This window comes from Cygnus olor, chromosome 19 (assembly GCF_009769625.2).
Source record: "Cygnus olor isolate bCygOlo1 chromosome 19, bCygOlo1.pri.v2, whole genome shotgun sequence".
NCBI lineage: Eukaryota > Metazoa > Chordata > Aves > Anseriformes > Anatidae > Cygnus > Cygnus olor.
The window spans coordinates 7,297,193-7,325,180 of NC_049187.1; the positions used below are offsets into that span (position 1 = coordinate 7,297,193).

The 27,988-nt window shown below is 39.3% G+C and overlaps 1 protein-coding gene across 1 annotated transcript; it reads right to left on the bottom strand.

Annotated features, from left to right (window-relative positions):
• SETX (senataxin) lies at positions 1-27,920 on the bottom strand. Its single transcript, XM_040531583.1, has 26 exons — positions 27,769-27,920; positions 27,114-27,257; positions 26,097-26,277; positions 24,583-24,793; positions 24,290-24,399; positions 23,536-23,755; positions 23,123-23,242; positions 21,518-21,689; positions 20,996-21,086; positions 15,585-20,141; positions 14,675-14,774; positions 13,849-14,022; positions 12,982-13,211; positions 12,303-12,470; positions 11,573-11,729; positions 10,628-10,729; positions 10,036-10,148; positions 9,415-9,486; positions 8,402-8,551; positions 7,786-7,893; positions 6,726-6,913; positions 6,273-6,365; positions 5,500-5,664; positions 4,919-5,017; positions 2,443-2,530; positions 1-1,890 (listed from the first exon to the last, which is right to left on the bottom strand). Exons 3-26 carry the CDS (start codon positions 26,274-26,276, stop codon positions 1,087-1,089), a joined length of 8,472 nt encoding a protein of 2,823 aa, XP_040387517.1. The 5' UTR covers position 26,277; positions 27,114-27,257; positions 27,769-27,920; the 3' UTR covers positions 1-1,086.
• Between the last annotated feature and the right edge of the window lie 68 nt (positions 27,921-27,988).

Sequence of the window (27,988 nt, forward strand, 5' to 3'; positions counted from 1 at the left end):
TAGGAGAAATAATTCCACTTTTATTTGAAATGTTAATGATGAGAGGAAGACTTTCTTAAAAATAGTTTTTTTCCCCCCACACCCCATTTTACTGGTTTTATTTTTTTTAAATCAATACTGTGGAAAGAATACAGTAATACCTAGAATAAACCGCTTGCCCTTTTTACCTGTGTAGATCTTCAAGAGCTCTATCCAAAGAAACTCAAGTGTCATCATCAATACGTGTTAACTAGATCTTTGACTAAGATTCCACAGTCCTGTTGATTATTCATCACAAGGACTCACTGGGCCCAAACAAACCTCATAGGCTTTAATCTGCAGTTCGTGCTGCCGCTACAAGAAGAAAAGGATTCCAGCTGACAGAGCAGCAGCGAGAGCAAAACTCAAGGCACATTTGTATAAATGAAAGCTCTTCTGTTCCTATAAAAACAGGCAATAAAATATACAAAATAAGTAGAATTATCTCCATTCAACCAATGTAAATCTGCCTTCAGTCTTCCCTGAGGCACTAGTGGAACATGAGGAAGACTCATTGTTACCACATTTTCAACATTCACTCTTCACTATTAAATAAATTAGACTTACTAGTGCAAAAGGGAAAAAAGAATTCTGGCTGTTTTTTTCCTTTTTTGTGTGGGGACTTTTTTCGTTCGTTTTATCTTTATTTCTTATTTTTTGCTTTGCTCCTGTTCTTCATAAAAAAAAGTTACGTCACTAAGAAATATGCATTTGCACAAGGAAACAAGAGGCTATATATTTGCCAAGTTAAATCTTAAAATATTTTTGTATGCTGTACAAATATACATCATTAAACATTTACAACCTTAACTTCCTAGCTGACAAAATTCACTGCCATTCCAAGCAATGCAGCTGCCCAACTTCTCTCTTCAACAGCTCAAAGCTATTAACTGTCAGGTACGAAGTCCCCTTCACAATTCGGGACTGGATGTGAAAAAAGATGGATCTACTGACAGTAGTAGTATCACTGTAACAGAGCTGTACCAAATATTTTAAAATACATTCTTTGCTAGATAGAAACTTGGGAAGAGACTTTCAGTAGCGAGCCATTATTGAAGGTACTAGAAGTCAGTGAAAGGTCTTTCTTCGCTTGGCACTGTTTGAGTCTGTGTTCTCTGGTGGCAGCTCTGATGTTCTCCTCGTTAAAGCACGACAGTCTTTGTTCCCCTTACTGCTATTACATTGACCTCCTTCATTGATGGCTTTTGAATTGTCTTTTGGTAAAGGAGCTTTCCTGTCACCCTCCTGCTGAGCTGCATAAGGCAACATGGAAGGCGTGTCACATTGTCCCATTGTTTGCTGGGGCTTCTTAGAAGTTTCTGTTCTGGAAATCTGATCCCTGGAAGCTGAGGTCACGTCCAGACACTGTTGTGACGTTGATCCTGGATTGCTCTGGGCTAACCGACTGCTGTCTTTTGGGACCTGTTCCTTCCCTTTTGTTTCAGTCCTACTGGCCAGACTTGCCAGCCTTGGGTCCCGTGGTTTCTCTTGATCAGCAGGGAGCGCTGCAACCTCCACCAGTGAGGAGACACTGGCTCGCCTGGACTCTGCAGCCTGAGCCCCCTGCAGCTGCTGAGGCCCTCTGCTTGCTTGCAGCGCTGCATGGCCGGGACCAGCAGTGAGTTCCCGCGGGCTGCTGACCTCATTCGGGTTTGCAAGCTCACCCCTCTTGCTGCCGGAAGAACAAGCCTGTGCTGGAGGAGCCTTCTTTGCCTCTGCTTTGGTGGGCGGCTGCCCAGCACCCCACTTCTGTGCTGTTGGTTTGAGCTTCAGAATCTTAACAGCATCTTTCTTGTAGCTTTTGTCTGACGTCTTGATAATAGCACCTCTCCTCTGAGCATCCTGAATCAACTCATTCCAGTCTTTATTTTCCTTTAAAATAAAGGAGAGAAAAAGACAACCCCACCCACACCAGAAGAAAATATTTATCAGAAGGAAATCAACACATATGGTCAGAGGTGTCAGAAGATGCACGACTCCTTTAATCAAGGTACCCAAAACGTAATGGAAATCACTTATGTTCCTTCCGGAATGGAAGGATCTAAAGTTTCTTGTGCAAAACTCTGGCTGCTGTAACACAAGGAAAGTACTTTCAGCAATCAGTGAACTAACCTTTAAGTGACAGTTTCTGTATTTATGCAGGCCAAGAGAGTTCCCTCAGAGCATGAAACATGGTTTTAATGCCCTCTAGTGGTGTAGCTAACACCCCTTGACTCAGAAAAAGAATAAAAATCAAGTACTGTAAGATACCAAGTCTATTCAAGAGCACTCCTTGCGCATTTCATTCGGCCTTTATAGTCCACCAAATATGTAGTTCTTTTCCAGAAACATCTGTTTCAAAAAGTACAACTGAAGACACCTCAAAAACTGACTTGACCTAAATGGGTAGATCACAGAAGATCATCTGATTAACACTGTACCCACCATGAGCGTTTTCAGTCTTCCAAGGATGAAGAGGCTGAATCTAGCTCGGGTAATTGTAACATTCAGACGCTGAAGACTTGCCAGAAACCTAAAAGACAAAACAAAATTAAGCTCCTAAAATACTTCTTGAAAGAGACTTGTAAGTTATAAGAAAAGAGATAATATTCAGCTTAAGTGAAATGAAGGTAACAAAAGCAGTTACAGAGAAAACAGTTCATAGCCAACTTCCAGATCCCATTGCAGCGTCCCTGCTTCACATGCAGGGCTTTGCTTGAATTGCATTTTCATTCTTTAACCACTCTGATTCCTTGCAGGGAATTCCAGTTGTTTCCAACTCTTCCTATCAATGTTTCCTTTCTTAGTGCAAATCCACCCAGTGCCAACTGCTGCTTCCTTAAATGTTCCTCAAAGTACAGAAGACATCAACCTCACTTCACCAATCAAGACTAAGTTTCTTTTTGACTTGAACTGAAATAGATTAATAATATTTGGCACGATTAATGGGAAATTTTTTGCTGAAATACTGAACACTGGACTTGAATATTTTATTTCAAAGGTGACCTGCACTGGAAAAACATGAAGGAAGACTTGCTTTGTCATGCTTCAAGATCTGAAAAGTACATTGCTTGCAGAAGAAAATTTTCATATTGTGATTATCAGAGTACCTAGCCTGTTTCTGTGGGATCACCAACCAAGGTACTAAAACCTAAACAGATAAATGTTTAGTGTATTCCTAAACACTGATTCCTCTTTTGGCTTGTTTACCTAAGCTCCCAACAAATCTTCAGGATTTTTCAGAAAAGAAACGCCAACAGTTTGTGAAACATTTCTTCTCTAATGAAAAAGCTCTCAAAATGCACAGCTTATTCTATACTGACAAAGTTTGCAATTCAAACCCAAGTTTTTGTACAACTTAATTTAAATAGGTACAACATCAATACCTGATACTGTGGTCAAGGCACTGAGACCTGCCATTCAGCAAGTTCACAACCCCTGAGCAAAGGCTGCAAAAGTCCCAGAACCACCCCAGAGGATTTGGCCAGGGCATGAAAAAGGACAGAGAGGCAAGAAGAGGAGCAGATGAGTGGATCCAGCAGCACAGATGATTTAGTTCTATAGGTCTTCTGGTGGAGAAATGGTCTCAAAAGAACACTTAATATTCTTATAAGCTTTTAAAATTGAAAGATGACAAGATGATTGTCTCAGGAAAGGAAAAAAATCAAAAACTTTGTTATTTCTTGAGAGTTTTCTGCTCTCTTGCAAGTTACCTTCAGAGTAAATTTAATGCTGGACTAGCAACCTTGGAGACCAAAATACTTTGCTCAGCTACAAGCTGATCAGTAATGGTGATGCAAACTTTCCCACTGCACCTTGCCAATGACACCTGACCTTGTAACAGAGACGTCCAAGTCATCGGCACGTACAGCTTCTAGGGCATTGTATTGCCAAAGCTTTATTACATAAACCTTCAGGGCAGTAAGTTGGAAAGTTTTCTTCTGAAAGAACAGATAGAGGTTAAGTCCCAGGCCAGCCAAAACCATTGGCAGATTCTAGCTGCCTTCAGTTTCCAAACTCAATCAACTAGATTAAGACATCTCCAAAAAGCATCATTGCTTACTATACAGTTTGGGTCCTTTTCCTTCCCAAAGCAGCATGGGTCAGCACAATTACAAGCCCTCTATCTAACAATTAGGAAATTACTATCAGAAAAGCTTAAATGGCTTAGCAAAACTTAGTGCGAAAACAAAGATTTCTGTTTATGTGGACAACTGTCGCGTAGATTAACTTAAAAGCTAACGCACTATAAGAAAGCACATTTCTACTGCCATTTTTAAACTAAATTAACAACTGCTGTAGCAGTCTGGGGGATAAACAGCTTACTTGGTATCTAGATCCTTCTATTTCAGATAGGAAAATCCTATATAAATGATCAAATCTGCAAGCTTGAATCAGAACTTTCTGCAAATCTCAACTCAAGCCCATTGCTCTGTGAATCAAAGATGCAGCTGCTCTGATCACACTCCTAACAGCCTATGTAACTAGGCAGCAGTACTTTTACAGACAGAATGCTACATTATCAGTAAAGCGACAGTCACAAAAAAAAGGATTTAATTTTAAGAGAGCAGCATTCTGAAAGTTACAACATAGAACAAAAGATACAAAAAAACTGCAGCAGTACTACAGATACAAGTTCCCAAGACCGATCCTGCCACAACAAAACGGTGACAGGCTAAGACAGACATGCAAATTCACCAGCATATAATGCAGAACAATGCTTAGCAATTTCCATGTCCCTTTTGTTTGGAGATCCCAATCCAGTAACATCAATAAACGCATTACAGTAACTTCTAATCCTCTGGCTGTAGTGACTTGTTCTCTAATAACTTTTCTACTAATCATATTTAAAATACAATGGCAATATAGATGTAGAGTGTCATTAGATATGGGACTTGCAAAGCACTGAAAAAAGTCATACCCAATTGATCCTCTAGCGCTGTTTGCCCGGACACACGTCACTATGATGCAGTCTTTCTCTCGTCCCTGGAATGCATCCACTGTATCTACTTCTCCTGGGCTGTTGAAGAAAAAAATATCGAACAGTTAAATTGTTAGTTGGATTTTTAAGCAACACACTGACGCAAATGCCCTAAACTATTCCGAATGATCAACTGTCAAAATTATCCAGACCAAAGTTTCTGATTCTAAACTTGAAAAGATTTAGTGTATGAACATAAAGGAAAATTTGCTTTTCTGAGGCCAGGATCCTTGCTGAAAAGCTGCTTGGTTCCACATAGGTTGGAACTTGAAAGAAAATATAAAGTCTGCTTTACTCAAAAAAGCAATATAATGAAAGCACAAATACAACCAGTAACTAAGAAAAGGCCATGTCAGTTTTAAGAGGAAAGGCTTGGAACGTCCCTGTCTGAAGGCCTAACCAAGTTCCGATTTTGGAAGTATAGAGAGAAGTTTGAGAGTTTTTGCTGTGATATTAAGAGGACGAAGAAAGAACTAACAGGCAAGAGCTAAGACCCATTTGAAACCTCACGGTTTCTTTACCTGTTATTCTTAAACACTCTGTCCAGTTCTTCTTGAATTTTCTTCTTCTGTGCGCTGTAAGGGGTAATTATTCCAATGCGACGAAGACCCAGATCCTTCCGTTTTTCTTTAATTGTTTTAATTAATTCTATCACCAGCTTCACTTCCTGGGGATTACTAAAAGACCTAGACAAGAAAGAATGGAAACATTAAAGAATTATGTTTGACAGCTTTCAAATTCGACTCTTCAGCCCAACTGGAAGGTGAATTGTGAGTCAAAGACCCTATTTTGAACTTTCGGAACCCCCTTCATATACGTGCTCAAAGACCTTTCCAACAGGCCCTGACAAGGGACTAACAATGAGAAATGCTAGCAGTGAAGGGCTGTTTCATGTTTCCTTAAAACTATACAGCTTTGTTTGTCTTACAGAATATACAAAGGGGAGGACTGAGCATGCCATCTTCTGGCCTTACCAAGGCATGCAGCTGTGAAAAGCAAACGACTGTTTAAAAAAATAATCAGAAAGTCAAACTGTTACTAGAGTTAGCAGAGACTGTCTGCTAGATGCAAGTGAATCCTGACAGCCAAATCAGGATTAAAACTAGTTTCATATAAAAATTAACATCTGCTTTTAGTAAAAAGAAAAAAAAAATCCATAAATTAAATCAAATTGAAAATGCAGTTCTAGCTACCTGATGCATATTGGGAACAATACAGGAAAGAAGACAATGCTTCTGCAGTTAACTGATGCTCAGCAAATCTAAAATTTGGTAGAGTGGATTGCAGGACTTACTCATTGTCTCGCTCCTCACGACCATCTCCTACATCAAAAACAAGATAGGGCTGGAATGGCCAGTCTGAAGAACATCTGTTCTCTTCTGTTGCTCTGTAAATAACAATCTTAACACTAAGTAACCACAAAAAATCCTAAAAACTGATACATTATTTATTTCTTATCAGTATAAATTACCAGCAACCTTCAGCTTTTATCCAGAGTCCTTAATTTTCACTGTTACCTGCATATACTGAGACCTAAAAATCAGCTCCGTGTAGTAAGGAATATGCTCCATTGTAAGTGATCTAGTTAACTTAAGTATCTAGCATTAAGAGACAAAACGCAGGTTGTCTTCCATTAAGCAACTTCCCCCACAACCCCAAGAGTTTTTAGACTAAAAAAAAAAATCCCGATTTGAAACCCTTCTCTGAAGTCCCCCCTGCTCAGAAATCAGAACAGAGTGCTACTCACTTGTCTGTCTTTAGAGCCCTTCCATAAACATAATTGGATGGGAAAAGGCAGATGTCAGGGTGCATCCTGTACTGCACAGTCAGCTGCACAACTGGCAGACTTCGTAAAACATTCTTCTGCACTTGCTCTTCCAGGTGTCTGTGCAGGCGTGCCATCAAGGACTGGTCGTAGCCATAATCTTGAGCTTTCTGCCAGAGAGAAAGCGTAAGTGATTTCTGTGGAATTCGGTCCCAAACTAACACTAGGAATTTGCTTTCTGGACTTGAAATCATTTGGTATTTTCTTTTGAAGTTCTAAATCACTGATTAAATTACTTGCACTTCAGTTTATTTGTCTTACTAACTGCTAGGTATCGCCAGCATAAATCTGAATTTTGTCAGTGTAGTCTTCAGCAAAAGAACTTTCCTTTCTGAGTCATAACATACTAAAATTTGAAGCGCAACAATAATGAAAAGCAAGATCTTCCAGGTGGGATCTCTCTAAACAAGCACTCAGCATCCAGAAAATTTGTGTTTCTAGAAAAGGCAGTCTGCTTTAACTCTTTTCTTTACCAGATGTTCAAAACACCTCCTTACTGTTGGATATAAGAAAGTGTTTCTGTGTTTTCATCCTTAGAAGGCATCTGTAGGGTGAGGAAGTCCCCACACAAACAGGTAGCATTCATCCTCCATTCCTTAAGGAACGTGATGCTGGCTGAAGCTCACGTAATGATATAACAGAGCCTGCAGCAACAAAATCCATCACAAAGCACTAAGCTGCACTGAAGTTTGTGTTGTCGTAGCTGTTCTTACTGGTGTATGAAATTAGTTTGAAGCTATGCCAGGTAAGCTACGGAAGTTGCGCCCACACTTATACATTAGCTTTACTCAAACATCTGAAGGCAGCATTGATACGGTCTCCACGTAGCAGACTAAACAAGAATTACTTGGCAGTGTAAAATGCTGTAATTTGATACATACTGTGATGTGCCTCCGAAGTTGTCTTTTACCCTTTTATATATTTTTCATACTGTTCTTATATAATACCCAATAGATAGTAAGAAAAAAGTTTGAACACTTACTACTGATTTTACAGTAGGAGGGAGCTGTCTGGGATCTCCAACAAGGACGAGTTTATTACAGCGATGAATCAGTGGAATCAGCGTTTCAACCTCACAGGACTGCCCTGCCTTTTGTATACGTAAACAGGACAAAAAAGTAGAAGTTGTAAGAAAAAGAGTGGAAGCAAGCATGGTAAGTTTCCTGTAATACAGTCAGAACTAACCCTGGAATGCTTATTAAGTTTTCTAAAAAAAGAAAAAAATAAATAGAAGGATTTTTCCCTAATGAAAACCCCAAACAGACTTTTCTTTTATTACTAAGTAGGCAGAGTTTTCCAAACATAAAAATATAACCCAACCATGTAAACATCTCTACAGCATCACTTCAGCCACAATTTTTAAGTAAAAGATGTCTGCCATTAAGGCACCAAAGAAGTCAGCAAAAGAAGCAATTAGTAGTTACTTTTTCTTCTCATTGCGCTACGTGGCAGGACAGGCTGGTTACCAGATAAAACGTGGGGACGGGGCAGTCAACCCAGAACATATTATAACAGCAGCCAGTCTCAAGTAACCTAAGCAGAGAACAAGGCAGACTTTAAACATGGAACAAGCTGCAAGTCTAAATATCTTTACTGACCTCATCCACGATGACACAGCTGAAAGGATCAAGTCCTTGCCGCCAAAAAGCATACTCCATGAGATTTCCTCCGCTTGTGCTCAGCGTGCAGCAGATTATGTCGGACTCCAAGATGATATCTGCCTGTACTTTCTGAGAGTGTCCCCGAACCTTCAAGTACAACAGGACACCGTGTCTCCTCTTTTCTTTTAGTGTTTTTGAATCAACTTAGAGCAATTTCTAACTGCCTGGACAATTCTAACTGCCAAACAAATCATTTGTATACATCAACCCAGTGGAACTCATCTCCATGACTACAAACAAAAGTCACAAAAGTCAGCTTGACTGTTACTTTCACTTCAAAATCACAGATTTGTGCTGTTGGGGTGGCAAACTAGAAAGAATCCCTTTACCTCTACCTTCTAGACACAACATCTGTGAGCAGTTTAGTTTGCCATCCCACTCGTTGCTCTAAGCCTCCACAACCCTGAGGGTTAGCATATTGTCAATCTTTTGCAGTTTTTGCTACTCAGCCTTAATGTCTGTTTTCTACCAGTACCGATTTCCACTTTCAAACCTCTCTCTTTCCACACCCAAAAATCTTCTTCAGCCACCACTTTTCTTAGAAAGGCTTAAACATATCTCAGCTCCAGTAGGACCACAAGGGACTTGAAAGCAGGGACGAAGATAGATCCTAGTACATGAGGATAGTGAGTACATTTTTATCATCTCCTTTGTGCAATATGCTGTATTTCCTTTTAAATTCACCCTCATCTGTTGAGTGAATCATCACATCCATTTTTTCCCCTCCCCAAAACAGAGCCAGAGCGCACCTGTATCTCACACCAGACTAAACATAACTTACTCAGCTTATCTCCTTATCTCAGCTTATCTCTTTACTTACTACTCGATTTACAAAATGCTCCCAGCTATGTCAAATCCAACTCTACACCACACCACAATTAAAGGATACCGAGTATACAAATACATTAGCTGAGGTTTAATCAAGAGCTGCCCTGAAAATAAATTCCTACCTCCTTTAGTTGAGAAGCAAGCTGTTGTCTCTCCTTTGAAAGCCTGCCAATTTCATCATCTATCATTTGATTCTATGTAGGCAAAAAAAAAGAAACCACATAAATATGAGGAATAATTAACACATATTTGCTATACACCTTTTTTCCTTCCATACTCAATACTACATTCTCACATTTCTGTGCAACTAGAAAAATGGTTTACCACTAAAAAAACCTACAATTTCAACATAAATGCCTATTTTTAAAGCAACTAAATTGAAAATTCTAAGTGTAAAACATATCCCAAAGTCTCAGATATTAGGTTGTCTTACTAGTTCCATGTGAACAAAAACAAAGCTTTGAAGTAAACAATGACTTCAAATCATTAAGCCTTATAAATGTGGTTACACTGAAATTAAGTGGTGATAAAACCAAAAGACGACTATTCAGCCCTAGAGCCATAGGTTCCATGACTGAGAAGCTGACAATACTAGTGTAAACAGACAAAAAAATCCATGATATAAAAGTTCCTCATTCCATTTCAGAGATGGCTTAAAGGAAGAGTTCTTTACTCTTTGGATACAATTTTGAATATAAAAAAAACACGAACAGGATTAAAAATACTATCATCTTATTTATTACCTCTCTCTTTTCACATCTGTGCATGGCACGCTGACGAGACAGCGTGTCCAGCTTTTGATCCAGAGCTGCTTTTTTCTTCTGAATATCCTGGTCACGGTCACCTGGCTTTCGTTCTATAAAAAATGAAGGAAAACATGTAGAGGGAATACAACAACTCTTACAATAACAGCGTTAAGTCATTAAGAATGAATGGACAAACTCATTTTTTGTCGCAGTTTCCCTATTATAACCTTATTTGGGGCAGTAAAATGAAGACAATACACTTTTCTTGATTCCAACTGTAGCTCTCAAAAGCTGCATAACTGGATTGTTTAAAAGTGATGGCTTTAACACATTTTAAAAAAAACATACAAAACTTAGCGTTGCTTAATTTCTATGCTTTTGCTTAAATTTTAGGCTGTATGTATGCTGACATTTTCCCAAGACTGAGAAAAATAATGCTTATGAAGCACTGTGGTATGACGTGCCATGCTGCGGAAAAAAAAAATCTTTTACCCAATCTACCTTCTTAAAGGGCACATAGTCCCAAGTGCCCCAGGTACATAACATTATCTAGAAAACTGAAGGAAAGTCTGATTTGCATGTTACTTACTCATTCTGTGTTCAACTTGCTTGTCCAGGCTAAAACCCCGGACTTCACTGTTGATCGATTTTTCGGCACCCAGTCGCACTAATTTGATATCACCACAGTTTCCTGTTTACAAAATCAGAGTCAAAAAATGTTTAGATTTCTCTAAGCACCTTTTCACTTTGGTTTGAGAAGAAAAAAGAAAATGTAATCATATCATGGATACCAAACAAGGCTTTTCCTTTTCTGCTTTTCAGGGGACCGCAACAATTTGTACTAATCTAAATGCAGGAACAGAAAAATTCAGTAATTCCATACTGAGAAAAAGAGATGTTGCCTATGCTTTAGTTATGCTTAACGGTTAGAAATGTTATCTTGAATCAACAAAACTACCTCTTATTCTCAGGCTTCTTATCTAAAATGTACAGAATTCCTAAGTTAGAAAATATTAGAGAAGTACCATTTAGTAATGCAGTTGGTATGGAATTAACTTCTGGTTAGAAAGAAAGTTCCCACCACCACCATCACAGACTAGATGCCTTGCTCAGAACTCATCTGCTTTGTATTAGCCACAAACTAGAAGGTGAAAAAAGTGAAAGGTTCTGGCACATCAAAATTTTCAGATCATTTAGGGTGATAAGTGCAGTCCAATTTTATTCAATACAATAGTAGTACTGTGTTCATATCCTTAAGGGGTACTTAAGAAGTAGTGACTTCATATTAATACTAAGAGAAAAGAAGGGGCAATGTCTACATATAGACAAAGAACAATTTATTCTTTTTTTTTAAAGTATACCTTTCTGAAAAGCAAATTAAAATCAACAACAGTATGCATGCCAGTCATGTTCTGCAAGAGAAAACAGCTGCCTAGAGCAACACAGAAGTATTATACCTAATCAATTGTTCCAGTTTCTCCTTCTGGTTTTGTCTGTCTAACATAGAAACAGATTTTTTTTAAATAAACCATACCCAAAGGCTCTTGTCTGTTTTGGCATTTTTCCTTAAATGCAACGATGATCTTTTTCATGAGTTCATCAACTGCAGCATTGGATGGTGCACAAACTAGAAAACGGTTTGGCTTGATCTTGGAACTTGTTTTTTGAGTAGTTTTCTCATTCCTAGTGTTCTGTAGATTAATTAACAATAAACCAGAATAGGCTCTTTAGATTGTTTTCACTCATATTTTAAAAGCCAGACTTGTATACTCATCTTGATCAGCATGCAGAGAATAGGTACTATTGTAATTTAACGTCTCTTAAAGCATACCTGTTGTTATTCAGTGTAAGGCAAGTCAAACATATAAATACTATAAGCACAAATTCCCTTCAACAATTATCTACTTGATGAATCCACTGAATGCTAATGTGAAAACAACTAAATTGGACAGGTCAAATAACACCCTTTAAAATACCTTAGTATTTTGATGTATTAATGTAGCAAATGTTAATACTACCAATTTACATGTTCGGCAAGAATGTTTTCTTCTAATTTTACCTTCTAAGATCCGTAAAACAAGTGTTTTCCAAAATGTCCAAAAGGTGTTATTTCCACCATTACAGCTTATTCAGTGCTGGTTTAATTCATTCAGCTTAACGAATTACACCGCTAGCAATTACCAGTGTTACACTTCCATTCAGCTATCACTGACTTCTATTGGGAAACCACACACCAGCACGACGAACACATCATATTCACCTACCCCTCTCAAGACACGAGACAGAAGTCCAACTATGGTTTTTGATTTCCCAGTTCCAGGTGGTCCATGAATGAGGCAGATCTTGGGAAGCCCGGGATGTTGCTTTACCATGGCATAAGCTGTCTCAATGGCTCTCTTTTGATCTTCATTGTATTCATTCATATAAAACGCCTGAAGGAACAGACAGGAAAGAAAAATAATGAATTACTTAATCACGATTAAGCCCTCCACGCTCATTTTATATATCTTCAGAATGTTCCCCACCCCCTAGCTAAGACTCAAAAACTCAAAGGACAAAGCTTTTGATTCTACATTTCCTCTAGACGTATATCCGATTCTGACTCAAAAGCGGTGATGAAGATTTTGTCTCCTCTACAAGACTAATTTGCATTACCTTCCCCATACTAAGCCTTATTTCCTGAACAGACTCCTCTACCTCTAGCAAGGGAGGGGAGAAAGCTGCTTACAGTACAACAGAAACACCTGAACAAGTTCAGCCTCCTTCTCTATCCAACCAATCACCAACTCTGAAAAACTGCCTGACTCAGTGCTTTTTTAAACTGGACTATTTGTACTTGGTTGTCTCCAAAATTAGCATGCAAAACCAGTTTTGCAGAACTCTCAGAAGCCAAGTGCCCACTTGCCATTTTTAACTATCGCTTCTCCTAGGTCCAGAACTTACAGCACTTTCCGAAGCTACAGGCAAGTCTCTTGGACAGAAATCATTGTAACTTGGATTTATGATTGGTTTAGCCAGGGGACTCCTGCTCAGTAGTAGTAGACCTTTGAATGTTCGTTGTGCAGTCACTAGGGAGCCGACCACTACGCACTTCACTTGTTTATTTATGAAGAACGACAAATTGCCTCGAGTTTGCACAGAAAGATGACAGACAGTATGCTGTTCCTTTTGTCCTAAAGTGGGGAAAAACGACAACACATTAACTTAAAGAATATTCAAAATGTTAAGTGGAAGATATTCAAACAGGTTATGCAAAGAATTTGTCAGAATCAGGTGCTGCCTTCTATTAGATAGAAAACAACTAATTCTCAGGGGAAAAATACTGCTCTGTAAAATGACTCTGATCATATCAGTCATTCCATTAAGCCAGACCATCGATGTTTTCATCAGGCAGCACCTATCGTGATACTTAGGAAACCTGGTAGTTCACAATGCCAGTTAGACAAGATTGTGAAGGTTTTACGCAATTACGTCACAGCAATTCATGGCACTTCGTATCGTACAGTACTGCACTCCTGAAGATGCATGCACAACACCTACTCATTAGTTTCTGCTGTAACACAAAGTATTAACATCTGCATTAAAGTCCATACAAAATGCATGAAAAGCTGGTCTGCAGCCTCAGTTGCTGTTTTGTTGTTGTTTTTTTTTTTTTTTATAAAGCTTCTAGCACAAAATAGGCATGCTGCAATGCTGCAGTGAAAAAAAAAAAATCTATTTCCTCCAAAGTAAGTGCTATACTACAACCCTCTTCAGCCAGCTTTAACAAAAATAAAAATTGTACCTTGAAATGCTAGCCCGTTTACTTACTAGTTAAACAGCCAGCACGGGAAAATCGTGTCACAAGACCAACGTGATTCACTAGATGCTCCTCCATCTCGCCGTCTTCCCCAAAGGCGTCTTTGCTCTTTTGGACCACCAAAAAGATTAAGTCATCCTCCTTTGGATGAAGCTGCTTTGCCAAATCACTTTCTCGAAAATGAGCTACCCAAAACACATTTAAAAGTTAGAGCTGTGCCTGTTTTCCTTTTACAACTACTTCTTGACTAGTGAAATAGTACAATTAATGTTATATATTTCAGTAATACCTACACCTGATAACTTTTGAAAGCTATAGAAAAATTCCATCCTTACTAACTTCATCCTGCACTCTTCAAGCTTGAACGTTGTAAAGGCAGAGCAAGTCAAGGAGTATTTTATTTACTAAAAGAAGTTACGTGGTGAGGTGGGTATAAAACCAGGAGGTAGTACCACCCAGATTCCTACTACAATGCCGCTCCAATTCTATGACTCAAGACACCACTTTCAGAGCTGAAGAATTGTGGCAGCAAACAAAATGTGTCAGGTTAGCCGGGTGTCAGGTGCTAGGAAACACACCTTAAATTCACCCAGTGAATCTATACCCGTATTTTAAAAAAGAAAAGTTAAATATCAGGGCAAAAAATAAACTGTCACCCAATCTTCCTAATATTCTTTTAAATTCACGTAAGCAAATTGCAAAAGGCACTCATGCTTATGTCATGTACTTATTTCTACCTACATGTGCTAGCTCATTAATAGGCACTATCTACTTGAAAACAAAAATAGGATTTTAATTAAAATAATAATTAAAAAATAAAGAAAAAATAACTCTTACCTATAAAATCTGCCGTATTCAAGTCCGCACAGAAGTTCTGTAAGTGGAAGTAGTAACTCTTCTCTCTTGTCTTCTGGTTTTCTACCCACTCGTGTGCCAGCTGCGTATTAGAAAGTAAAAGGACATAAAAATACTTAGAAGGGTTTAGTGATTCAGAAGCATAGCTTATCATGACTCAAAGAGTAAAAATACTAGGAAGAAATAAATTAAAGCTAACATACTGTCAAAGACATAGAAAAGTCTTACCATTTCCTTTCAGCATATGCATACACATTACACATAAACACACACACAGCAAGCAAAATGCTATTATTTTTCCTGTCATTTTGAATATACTTTCCTTACAAATCCCTTCAAAACAAACATGGGTTTTCCCTGCCTTGCATTTTCACCTTAAATACCAGCATCATCCTGATACCGTCTTCATTTTTTAACATATTTCTACTGGAGAAGTAATGCAATGACTGAGCTTAAAAGCATACAGCTTTTAATTGAAGAAACAGTGCTTTCTATTAAACTATAAAATTGAATTGTTTCAAAAAAATATTACTTAGATTAACCCACCCTCCCACATAAGTTCTCAACGTGAATCAAAACACTACATTCTTACTCTTTTACAGAAGCTGTAATTGAAAAACCTGTTTCTAAAACAAAAATTGCTGTTTTAAGCTTTAAATACTATAAAGAGGAACAACTTTCTTTTTTCCTCCTTTTACATGTTACTGTGGATGGGTACAAAAAAAGCCCTTATTATTTGCCCTAAATCATTGCTCTATTCAGATGTGTATCTGAACCGACCAAGGTGACATGATTTTCAGAACATAAAGAAATGTTTTACATTCTCTGTTTATCTCTTTCCAAAGTTTACTAGGGTTAATGAAAAGAAACCAAGAACTAGATAGCTACTTACTGTTTCAAAGGCATTTAGCATCATCAAGGGGAAAAACGTATTAAAGTAGTCATTGTATCCCTGAAATCTGATAGGAACAGAGGCCACTACAGATTGCAGGAGATTACTTGGAGGTCCAAACTGGCTGGAGTTCACAAACATTTCGTAAGTCCACTTTAAGACTTCCTTAACAAAAATACTGTGATCACGTTGCTGAGCACCAAGAAAGGAAGAATATTCTTCTCGGACAGGCCTTCTAGACATATTTGAAGCATTGTTGATATGTACATTTCGTGACTGGAGAACATTTCTAGAAACACAGGGTTGAGGAACATTACTGGAACTTGGAGTCTTGTATGTTTGATTTCCTGTTGGTAGAGCCTTTACATTTGGTGGTCTTACCACAGGTTTTGCTGTGTTCACTTTGTTTTTTGGTGTTGGTGGTTGTTTTTTAACATCTTCGAGATCCTTGCTGAAGGCTGCATTCCGCGAAGAACTTACTGAACTGAAAATTTTGGTAGTGGAAGGCTTTCTTGTTTTAGAAGGTGGCAGGGCAGGCGGCTTGGCAAACAAGTGATCTGATTCTGAATTGGTGGATGAATGCTTACTACAGTACTCTCCTGTTTTTTCCACTTTTTCCATACAGTCTTTGTATTTACATTTCACAATAGTCAAGGGTTCATTCTGCTGAAGCTTTTCAGCAGTTTCTACTTCCATTTCCTCTGTTTTTTTACTAGCAATAGAAGTATCTTCAAAATTTTCCTCCTGGGAACACAATTCCATATCCACAGGATCTAACTGAGTTAAAAATAAATCATCCTCCTCCTCCTCATTGTTTTCACTTGGTTTACATCCGTTTTCATTTGATGTTACCATCTCAAACTCAGGCTGGACAACGCAACCTCTTTCTGAAGAGCTATCTTTATCTCCAACAGCTGCAGCAGAACGCAGACTTGAAACCATAGGTACCGGAGGAACCACCACATTGCTCTCCTTTGTTTTTCTGTTTGAGTCTGAAGAACTAGGCATTTTAGAGAGATGCGTGGTTTGCACAGCCTCCTTCTTCCCAGAGACACTTTTGATTTGTTCTTTTTCACTGGCAGAGGGACAATAGGTCTGCTCCATTTTTTTCTCTCTTTGCTTTCCAACAGCTCCTCCAACAGATGCCCCATCAAAAAAATTAGCCTTTTGTTTCACAGACTTTGTATCCATTGTGCTAACCTTTTTGCTTCTACTCTCAGAACTTCTGGCAAAATTTTTCACTCTAACATTTTTGTTGGGCCTTGTCTGCCTTAAGAACTGAAGATCTTGGCAGGCTAGCATTTTTTTGTTATTTTTTATAGACAAACTCTGAGGTGCAATTAGTTTAACCTTCTGTTTCATTGCAATTCCAACTTTCCCTGCAGCTTTACCATAGCTACGCAATTGAGCTAGACTCTCTAAAGAGCGCTGGGATAATTCAAATGCTTTGCGGGGTGCCTTTTTCAGCCCAAGTTTTTCTACAGTTGACGTTGGTGCAGGACACTGACGAACTTTCTTTGGAGGAACCACAGCTGGTAACGTCCTGCCAGGTTGAGCATTTTTTGATGTAGTTTGAAGCAGTTTTTTAGTTTGTGCTGCTTTAAAAACCATTGTTTTAGGACTTCTTTGGATGGTTCTTGCCACCTTAGATTTTGCTGTATTCTTACGTGGGCTCACAGTATTTTTCTTAAGTGCCAACTTCGAAGCTAAAGTGATGTTAGAAGTAGATGCTCTGGGTTCAGTCGATTCTGCATTCAGACCAAAGTCTTTATCAACAGTGCTTTTGTCTGTAAAATTCTCCAGTTGATCTTTTGCATCTCCTTTACTAGAAGATTCTTGCAATGGTGAATTAGCTACTTCTTCTGTATTATCAGCTTCTTTCTGACAAGAAATATTATTTATCTGCTTTTCTGTCGAGTCTGCTTGTTCCATATCATCATCACTTATGTAATCTGTATCATAACCCCATTCATTTGTGTGATCCTTCAGTGAGCTATCTGAATGACTATTATCAACTGATGATGAAGCACAGTCGTGTTTATACTCTTGAGTTTCTTCCATGCTATATGCTTGAGTATCGTGCCAAACTGAAAAGACATCAGCTTCTGTTTCAAACTCAAAGTACTGAGAGTCACAGTCTTCAAGTGGCAAGGGAGAGCTTGGCATCTTCGATTCTAATGTGTTATCTTTAATATCACGCTGCACTTCTGTTAAAGGCTGTTTTTCAGGACACACATTTTCATTCTTTGTTTTTGTTTCCTCTTGGACAGTGACACCTTTTTCTTCATCAGAAGAGTCTGAAATTATAATGACTTCATTGTCAAGGCAATCTGCATCACAGGGAGACTTGTTACTCTGGGCATCGTTGGAAGACCTTACAGCACCTTTCACTTTCCTTTTAATATCACATACATTATGATGTACTGAGCTTTCTTGACTTGAATCGAAGGGAAAATTGACACCTTTTGCATATGCAGCTAAAGATAATTTACTAAGATCTGTATCAAGCTGTGAGTCTGTTAAAGTATCTTCAGAAACCATCCTCGCAAAATCCTTCTCCTTCTTCCCCACTGAATCGCTGTCTCTCTTGAAATATTTTGAAAATACTAACAACTTGTCACTTGATTCACTCTTTGTTAGTGGACTGATCAGAGGAGTGTTGGATACATCCCCCTTATTTTCAGAGCTAGATGGCACATGACCACTTGCCAAATTTTTACCTTTACAGCACGTCTTTGAAATTTGACCATTGCTGTCATAGTTAACTAAGTCACCTAAGTTAGCCTGTCCCTGGTCTGAAGTTTGCATGGTAGGGTCTTTCTTAAACACAGATGTCAAAAATGAACTTGATTGTTCTTGAGTGGTTACTTTTTGCAGTAAGGTGTCACTAATCCCTGAAAGCAAAACATCGACACTTTTGTTTTCTTGCAAGCCAGGCTCATTTTTAGAGGAGCTGAGGCAGTCTAATGGCATCTCTTTTGTTTCCTGTTTAACAGGAACCTTTCTGTATTGAAAAGCACTTTCCTCCTGCATACTTTCAAAACTCCTTGAATTATCTGCTGATTTTCCATCTTCATACATGGTATTCACTCCCTGATGTTTAAAACAATCTTTTCTGGTGCATAGACCACCAGTGCAACATACACGTTGGTCTGCTTCCGCTGCGCTTGTTGCTGAACTGCAGCTTTTCAAATCATGTGGCGCCATTAGAGGCAGTAGTCCTGGAGGCCATTCAGTTTTCTGTACCTTCATTTTCAAACTCCTAAGCCTATGTGCATCTACTTTAAACTTTGATGAGGAACCAAGAGACACATTTTTCTCCTTTACATCTGAACTGTAAAGGCATTCCGGAGAACCAACACTAGTTTGAGCAGACAGACGCATTGGTGTTACAACAGGTTCTGCTTCACATTTGTTTTCCAACTCTCCACGTCTTCTGAAATCTGAACACCGGGCATTTGGATTAAAACACTGATTATCCATACCACAGTTCCCTGACACAAGATCATTGTTCCTATTTTCCTTAACTTTCCCATACATTTCTATTGTGAAAGAGTTCTGTTTGCATTCCTGAGGTGTCATGTCATTAGGTTCCTTTTTAATATTCACCGACAGGCAGTTCATGGATGTCCAAGATCTTGAATTTTTAGGTGCATCTTTACATTCCTCTTCCCATGCACTATTTCTTCTAGTGAAAGAGTTCTCTTGACAATCTTCATCCCCACCTTCCTTCGCCATGAAGGCAAATGGTGAACAAAGGCCATCTCTGCCATGTACACCCATCTTATATCCATCACCAGGTACAGACTTCTCTTGCTTCACAGAAACAGGAGGCAAAGTTGTAGAGTTTGCATTGTTTTCCACAGGTACAGAGGCATTTAACGCTCTGCCCTTCATACTTCTTATAACCTGCTTTAAACACATTTGTAATTCCTGAGTTTCTTGGATGTTCAGCTGCCAACCTAAAGATAGATTTCCTCGCAGAAGGAGATTGAGTTTGTCTAGGTATTTCTTGCAAAGAGCATGCTGACCGATTTGATAGCCTTCTCTAAGAAGGCTGCGTATCAACTGTATGCAAGCGTGCTGCACAGAGTTAGAAGCCTGTAAAGATGGACTTCTCGCGTGGTTTCCAGATGTTTTTTCAGTGCACCGTGTAAATGCTATTGCTGGAAGCTTAGCACATCTCACCACTGCTTCCACCCATTCTTGTGAGCTAATCCACAGCAAATGCAGGCACTTTTTATTTCTGTGCAGTTCAATAATTGACACCAGGATCAAGAGAAAAAATTCAGAGACTTTGTCACACTGCCGGATTCTTTCATTGAGAATATCTTTGATTTCCGAGCAGAGGTAGTGAATGACCTCTACTATGTATGCTACACCCAAGTCCTTGAGATCCATAAGTGACTGAACAAATGGGATGAACCACAGAAATGTGCTGTGATGAACACGCATATCTCTGCCAATATCAGACTGAAGCACGCTAGCCAGTGTTTGCATATCTTCATACATATTAGGGCAGTAGTCTGGACAAATAGCAGTTTTCCACCCAGTGTCCTGAAAAAAAAATTTACCATGCATCATTATTCACATCTGCACAGTTTGATCTGCCTTTTTGTTTCCTAACCGTGTTACTCTCTCTCAAATATGTTAATTGATAGCAGATCTCATATCATAAATCAAAATTAAATGAAAGACAAGAAATCAAGATGGAACAAACACACACAAGAAAAATCAGTTCTTAAAGAGTAACCTATGAAGTAAGTGCAGTGTTGGATTTCCTTTAAAAATAATTTAGAACCCTCCAAATATATTATCATACTGGCATAATTTAACCTCAGATAATCAGGTACACTACATTTAATGCCTTTAAAAGATATTATAAATACAATGTTCCAACATTAAGAGAAAAACACACAAATGTTTCTTCTGCTTTTGAAAAAACAAAACAACAGCACTACAAGTTATGACAATTTTGGAGAACATTTTAAGTATAACACTTTACATACCACTACTTCATATTCGATATACTTTTTTTTTTTTTTTTTAAGTTGCTGATTGAGTTTTTGTATTTTACTTTTTGTTACTCAGTATTGTACTTGAATTCAGAGTGTTCATGGAGGTACCAACATTTGTTTCAATCTCAATACCAGTTTAGGGGCTTTAATAGTATCTCTGCCCAATTCACATTCTTCTTTCCTCTTGTAGCCTGAGAGTACCAGGCAAACAAGGAAGTGGCCACATTGGCTGCTCCTTAACGCACACAATAGCGACTTAATATTCTTGATTTGCAACATTATGAACATTACCAGTAGAAAGTGAACATATTTCCTTCTATATATTATAGATGATTTAAACTGACAGTGTCATTCAGTGATCAGAGTTCAAAAAGCAAGGCAGATTTTTAATACCTTTTGAGGCTTTTCTGTGTTATAATTATATACAATCTGACTGCAAGTAACCATTTCATCATCGTAGTCTGGCTCCGGTTCAGGTTTTGTCCTAAGAAGAAATACAAAAAAAAAACCTGAAACTACGTCATTTCACTGAAAATTCTGTAATTCTCATAATTCTGTCAAGAGCCTCATACATGACACGCTTCTTTAAACTCAAGTGCAAGTTGGTTATAACACTAAGCACTAAACGGTTAGCAGCCCTCCCGGTTCAGGAAAAAATCCTGAAAAAGTATACCAGGCATCAAGTAGTCAAAAGGAAGTAAGCATATTTTTTGAAGTAATCTCAAGTTTTATTGGCCCTACCTCTACTTTTCATTGCTTGAAGTTGGCACGACCTGATTTTTCTCCTTGCCACTTCCCTCCCCCCACCATAAATTAAGGCAGCACCAACAAGGAAACCAAGACCAAGCTGCTATGCTACCTGATATTAAAATCATAAAATCATAAAAACTGTTCTAGTATCTTAATAAAACTGACCTCTTAAAGCTATTGCGTATATTTTTTATTTCGTTGTTGTAGCTCACACTGTTGATAATGGTTTGAAAGGCTTGGACAGGATCAATAAGCTGACCCCATACTTTAGATCCGAGCTGATCCAAAATAACCATGAAACAATGCAGCGCTGGCCAGAAGGGGTCAGTAGAATCATCTGAAACATACAATAATATTGGCAAAAATTGAAATGCAAGAGGCCTGCACATTCTTCGACTAAGCTCAAGGTGAAATTAGTGGGTTTTCATTGTTTAGGTGTGTTTTTTACTAAACACTAATATAGATATAAGTATGTAAGTTGCAACTATGCTTTTTAACCCAGAGAAAGAAAAAGGAGGAGGAAAAAAAATCAACTTCACTTATCCGTACAGACGGACACTGGTGCTTGTCGTATTTAATCGACAGGAACCTGGATAACTATTATTAGCATTTCCCTACTCCATAAAACGGATTGTTCCACACTATTTTTTTGCAGTGTTATTCTAAGAAGCGAGTACTACTTACATGCTGTGACAATTTATGTTTCAAATTTAAGATAGAAGCAATTCACTGTCCTTCATCTGTGTTAATCCTTCTTCATATAAGGTGAGATGATACCATATCCTCAGACATACTAAGCTTTTAAAGACCGAGTTATTTTCTCTAAGAAGCAGCCCCACTCTTGAGTTCATGTGCCGTTCTGGAGCTAAGCTATGGCACGCCGGCTACAAGGACAGCACAAGGGCTACCAGTCTAAATTCTGAAGTCTACATTCCCATCTGTAAAATTGGTTCCCTAAAACTCAGATGCCTATTTAATCTGGGCTTGCAGTAAAGCTCTGGAAGACTCATCATCTGCCAACACACAACTCTCAGAATTTTCCTGACATGTAGGGTACCTGGTAAATGTCTTGCAGTTCTTGGCAATGTTAACATTTGCTAGGCAACTCATAGGTTCATCCTCCTTTTGTTACCATTGCTAATTATTTCTTAATTTAAAAGGCCTACGTTGCAAAAAAGATGATAAAAAAATGCAAAACAATCACAGCTTGAAATCAAGATATACATACACAAATAAAATCTCCAAGTTTCTGAAGAAGCTGTTAAAAACAAGTTTTTAGTTTTCCACAATACATTGCAAATGTTTGGGGAGGGGGACACGACAAAAAGGAAGGATGGACAAGATGGACAGAAAAGTCAGTTCTTTAAACCAGTTCAAACAAGTCAAAAGAAGGTGTTTCTCTATTTTAGGGCTCAAAATAGAATCGTCAAGCCATAGCGAAATGTTCACTCCCACACAACCTGTATATTACATGAAAATAACGTGGTAGAAATGAATTTGTCCTCTCAAAGCACTACCATCCTCTCTCCAACAAGGAGTTTGTTTTGAATGTAGTTTTACAGTATTTTTAACGATCATCCAAATATTGCAAAATATTAACCATCTCCCAGAAGAGAAATAAGCCTCATGGCTGAGATTTTATCAGCTCAGCATTACACTGCTAAAAACGTCCTCAACTAAATGATAAAGTTCTATAGAAAATAACAGAAAATGATAAAGATGAAAAATAGACCAGGAACTGCCTTAATCTCAGCAGCCGAAATTAGTTACCATCTGCTTCTTTCTCCATGGTGTGAAGTATTGACTGCATGAAATCATTCTGTTTGTCTGGGCCCAGCAACAAGGAGTCCATAGCTTGTTCTTCCAGCACCGTGAGCAACATACAAATCCCTGAAAAACAAACAAACAAACAACCTGTTTCTGAAAATTTGTCCAACTTTCATCAAATCAAAGCACCACTAGTTTCCGAACATCACTACCAGTGTAACACTTGACCAAAGAGATCAGCAGCAGTGTGAAACTAAATACCACCTCACTACTGAAGTTGCGCAACGTTCAGTTTTCCCATTTGACACTCCCCAAAATAAACAGCATCTACTTGAAATAGTAGAGCTCTGACTTAAAGTGCTTACCAGATGAGAGTGATTACAGGTATGAGTTCATTTCTGATCAGAAATACTCACCTAGCCAATAGTTCTTGTAGTTGGTAGTATCATATAAATGAGCTGGCAGAAGGATGAGTTTACCCTTTTCAATCATTGAAGAGCTGTAAATATCTGGACTTTCAAAAAGCCCCAATTCAATGACTTTAAACAAGCAAGCCAACACTTCCTGTAAGTCATAGTAGTCATCCCTGTCAACCTTCCCTAAATTCCTTGCAGTTAGAATGGCCCATCGACGAATCTAAGAATTAAAACAAAAAACATAAATCAAGTACAAATTAAGATCACAATGCTGCACAATTAACAGTCACTGCTACTACAAACAGGACACCGTATTTTTTTAAACCAGTATTTATTATTTGCATAACTGTATACTACAGCAACAACAGTTGAGTTGTGCAGTCAGAAGAGGACACTTACCACTTCTTGTCTAGGTGGAATCATTCTCTGAGCTGAGAAGCTCTAAGAAAATACTTGCTGAAACTGAAGTTAAGTACAATACTACTAAATCTTTTACCATTTCTAAGGGCAACCTGAAATTCTTTACTTCACATTGGTGTCCAAGCCAATCTTAGAAACAGTACAAGAGTCTTCTCTATTTCAGTAAGACTAACTGCGCTCCTACTGAAATCTCATTTTTGTTTACACTCTTCAAGAAAAAGACAGATCGACCATTTAACATTCTGAATGTGAACACTTTCTTATCTTTTTGTTAAAAATAAGAATTTGTTCTGATTTAAAACTAAGTTTTAGCGGAACAGAAAAAGTAACTCACCACTTCATTCGGGTGTACCAAAAAGAGATAAATTCCTGGATATTTTTCAAAGACCTGAAAGGAGTCGTGACTACGTTCCATTCTACAGAGCACTTCTACACAAAGCTCACCTAAAAGGAGAAACACAGTTACAGTAAGAACTCATTTATAAGCTCACACAACAAAAAACAAATTCAACTACTTGATAAAAAAAAAGGTACTTTGGTTTAGCCAATATTTTTTTTTTTTTTTTTTTAATCTCCTACAATACAAACAGCACCATGCCTTCCAACTATTTGCTATAAGATACATACTGACTTTCTCATGCAGCAGCAGATACGGGTATTTCAGTATTTCTAGAAGGGGCACTCGCAGGTTATTCTCAAAATCTGGACCTACGTAACCAGACAGCTGTGTCTCTCCATTCTCATCCACTATAAATAACTCATCATCTTCTCCAGCTTCTTCTTTCATGGATTTTCCTATGTGGGCTATGAGACGGGAGGTTTCCAATTCCCACAAAACCTATTCAGAAGGGGGGAAAAAAGAAATATAAAATTTTATTTTATAAGGAAAGCAATTAAGGACATTTATTATTATATGCAGAAACCCTGACTAGATTTTCGAAACCTACAATTTCATCTTGAAAAGTTTCTTTCCAAGCATGCTGTGAAAAAGTTTTGACACGGAATTCAGATTGCATAAATCACAACATTCTCACTTCAGAAATAAGATTACAAAGTGATTAAAGAGAAAGAGAGTGGCAGTCAAACTTCAAGCTTTTTTGTATCTCTTAAACAGCTTCAATAATTATTTCAGGCCATAGATTACACATAAAAATTTTGTTCCATTGGCCAACATAAAGAAGCTCACGGTACAGAAAAGTCATACTCCAAAATAGGGAAAAAATGATTTTAAAATATTGTCTTCTCATGTATTTTGCAATGTATCAGTGGAAGGGTATAACCAACACAAGCAGACTGACTGACTTGCTGAATATTTGTACAGGATTCTTCTCGCATAATATTAGCCATCTAAAGCAAGTGCTCCTATTAGAAATTGAGTTATTTCCTACAATCAGTACAAACAAAAAGGCACCTTCAGTGGCCCAGTTGCCCCAGTCTTTGCTCAGGTGAGATTGCCCTCCACAGATATGCATGTTTGTGGACTTCAGAGAAATCTGGCTTAATTTGAAGAGCAGCTGCACTACAGTTACTTAGCTATGAACATTCATTTTACGTACGTACTTATACAAGCACCATAAACATGAAAATAAGCTTTCCAAAATATGAAACTTGATGCTAATGAACAGCTTATAATAAAACAAGAATTTTGGAACGTTTTTGATTGTTTTTAAATCACACAGTTTCACATGCTTGCATGATCACAGCTCTGAAATTCATTGTCGTAACCATGAATGAGAAATGAAAGCAAAACCAGACGAGGAACAAATCTGAAACTGAACAGAAACTGAGGAAAGGACGAAAGAAAACACCTTACAAGTAGAGCTTGGCTCAGCTGGTCTCTTCTCTTTCAGACCTCAAATCACCACACCACGAACAAAGTTCAAACTGTAATGTCTAGTCAGAAACTTGCCAACACTCTTTCAGTTACTGCTAATTTGAATATATGCAAAACGAGCGGGTCTTCTCTTGTAACCCAGTACAAAAAAGCACGGATAATGCAAGATACCATATTCCCCCAAACCAGTAAGACAACCCCTGCACAAGGCTCCCCCGTACGCTGAGGCCAGACCACAGAAGCCCCTTCTGAAATTTTCCTTCCAAGTTCTCCTTGCTCAGTCAAGTGCAGGAGTGAAAACAATTACCTCGTGCAAGCTTGGCAATTTCTCCCTTGCTTTGTGGTATTCAACCACACACTCCAAGCAGTAACAGAGGTCATCGTTGGATCCTTCAAGATCTTCCGGGGACAGCCGTCCAGAAGCATAGCACTTCAGGTACTCAGTGGCATCGGGACCACTCGGCGTACACCATCGACATGTGCTCATTCTTTAGATGGAAAGAAAACGATCAACAGAAGACTTAAGACAGAGCAGCCAAGCACTTCCTTTCAGCCACAACAGTACCTCATTTTCAAATATAACGAGCAATGCAGTGATTCATGCAACTCATTAGCTGCACACCTGCTTATGCCCTTGGCTGCTTTTATATCACACAGGCAAATGCAATTAAACAAAGAAATACGGACTAAAGCATTACACAATAGTTACGGGAAAAGGTCTGCTGCATGGCAAACATTATAAACAGAGCACTGCGAAGAAGTCGCATTACACAATTTTCAAACTAGCGAACAGCAATGCATGAAAATTTGCTTTACGTACCAGAAAGCCCTTGTTCAAACTTGTGCACTTTCAAGAAGCACAATGCTAAATTTCAATCTGTCACTTTGCTGATACCTACAAAATCTAGGTCTAGTAAGTACAACGTTTAATTGGCTTTTTTCTTAGCCTGCTACTAAAATTTATAGGTCGACAAATCCCTGTTGTCAAAAAGGAAAGGATATTTATGCAGAGCTTTCCAGTCTTTATTATTATTGTGAGAAAGCATCATAAAGCCCTCACCACAACCTGCGTTCTTCAAAAACAGTTTCTTCACCAAAAAGCACTATGGGCATCCCAGATCACACCAGTCTAAAAAACTCAGAGTACTGTAAAAGTACGAGCACTTGGAGTGACTGTAAAAACTGAACAGTGTCAATTCACTGGTATTTAGCATAACAAGGAATGCGAAAGAGGAATCAAGATAAAGCTGAAAGATGCGTGTCCTCATGTGTAACACACCCAAAGGAAAATAAAACAGAACAAGAAAACGATGTGGTTGTTTACCTTTGGAAAATGATGGGACTTGCTGTGCAGGTGTTCTCTGGTCACATGATGGAAAAAAACCGTGCTGCCCTGCAGCTAGCAACGGGGGTTGACGCCTTCAGCCATCCGTGCCCTGGGTAACCGTAACAACTCTATTTCGGAGACCTTGAAGAGAACGGTAACCATCAGAAATCAGTTCAGCTGCTGTGGCATTCAGATGAATAGATTTATCTTCGCGTTAAACCGATCCTTTGAGCTGCCGAGCGCCCTTTACGCCTAAGCCGCCCCTTGAGCCGCGGGCAGGGCTTTGCCCGCCCCGCTTTGTTCCGGCGGACCCGGGAGGGCCGGGGCGCAGCCCAGCAACAACCCCTAGGACACGGCCCTGCGGGACACCAGCGGCACCTGCGGGGGCAGGCGGAACCCCCGCCTCCCGGACACGCTTTAACGGCCGCCCGCCGCAGCGCCCGCCCTGCGCGGCCCTGACAGGAACCGGGGGCGGCTTCCCACCGGCCAGGTGCCGCCCGAACCCCTCACAGGCCTCCAGGGGGTCTCCAGAGAGCGGTGCCCGGGACCAGACCGGGCCCGGCTGCACCTCCCCGGGAGCCGAGCGGAGCCCGGAGCCCGACCCGCGGGGCCAGGACTAAGGCCGGGGCCGGCCGCGGCTCCCTGCCCTCACCTCAGCTCCCCTCAGCCTCCACCGCCCCCCGCCATCGGCCGCCCGCCGCCGCCGCCGCCGCCCCCGAGCACTTCCGGGCCGCGGCCGGAAGTGGGCCCTGGAAAACCAGGGCGCGCGGGGCGGGGGCGGGCTTCCCTCGATGCCCCGCCCCCTTCCCGATGCCCCGCCCCGTCCCTTGGCCCCGCCCCCTCCTCTCTCGGCCCCGCCCCCCGCGGGGTGA

Bases quoted from the DNA above. Each gene is read 5' to 3' on its own strand.
- SETX (XM_040531583.1), bottom strand. From the start codon at position 26,276: ATGAGCACATGTCGATGGTGTACGCCGAGTGGTCCCGATGCCACTGAG. The intron at 14,775-15,584 runs GTAAGTAGCTAT...TCTAATACGCAG, and splicing joins TGCTAAATGCCTTTGAAACA to CTGGCACACGAGTGGGTAGA. The intron at 5,665-6,272 runs GTAAGTCCTGCA...TTTCTTGTCTAG, and splicing joins CGTGAGGAGCGAGACAATGA to GTCTTTTAGTAATCCCCAGG.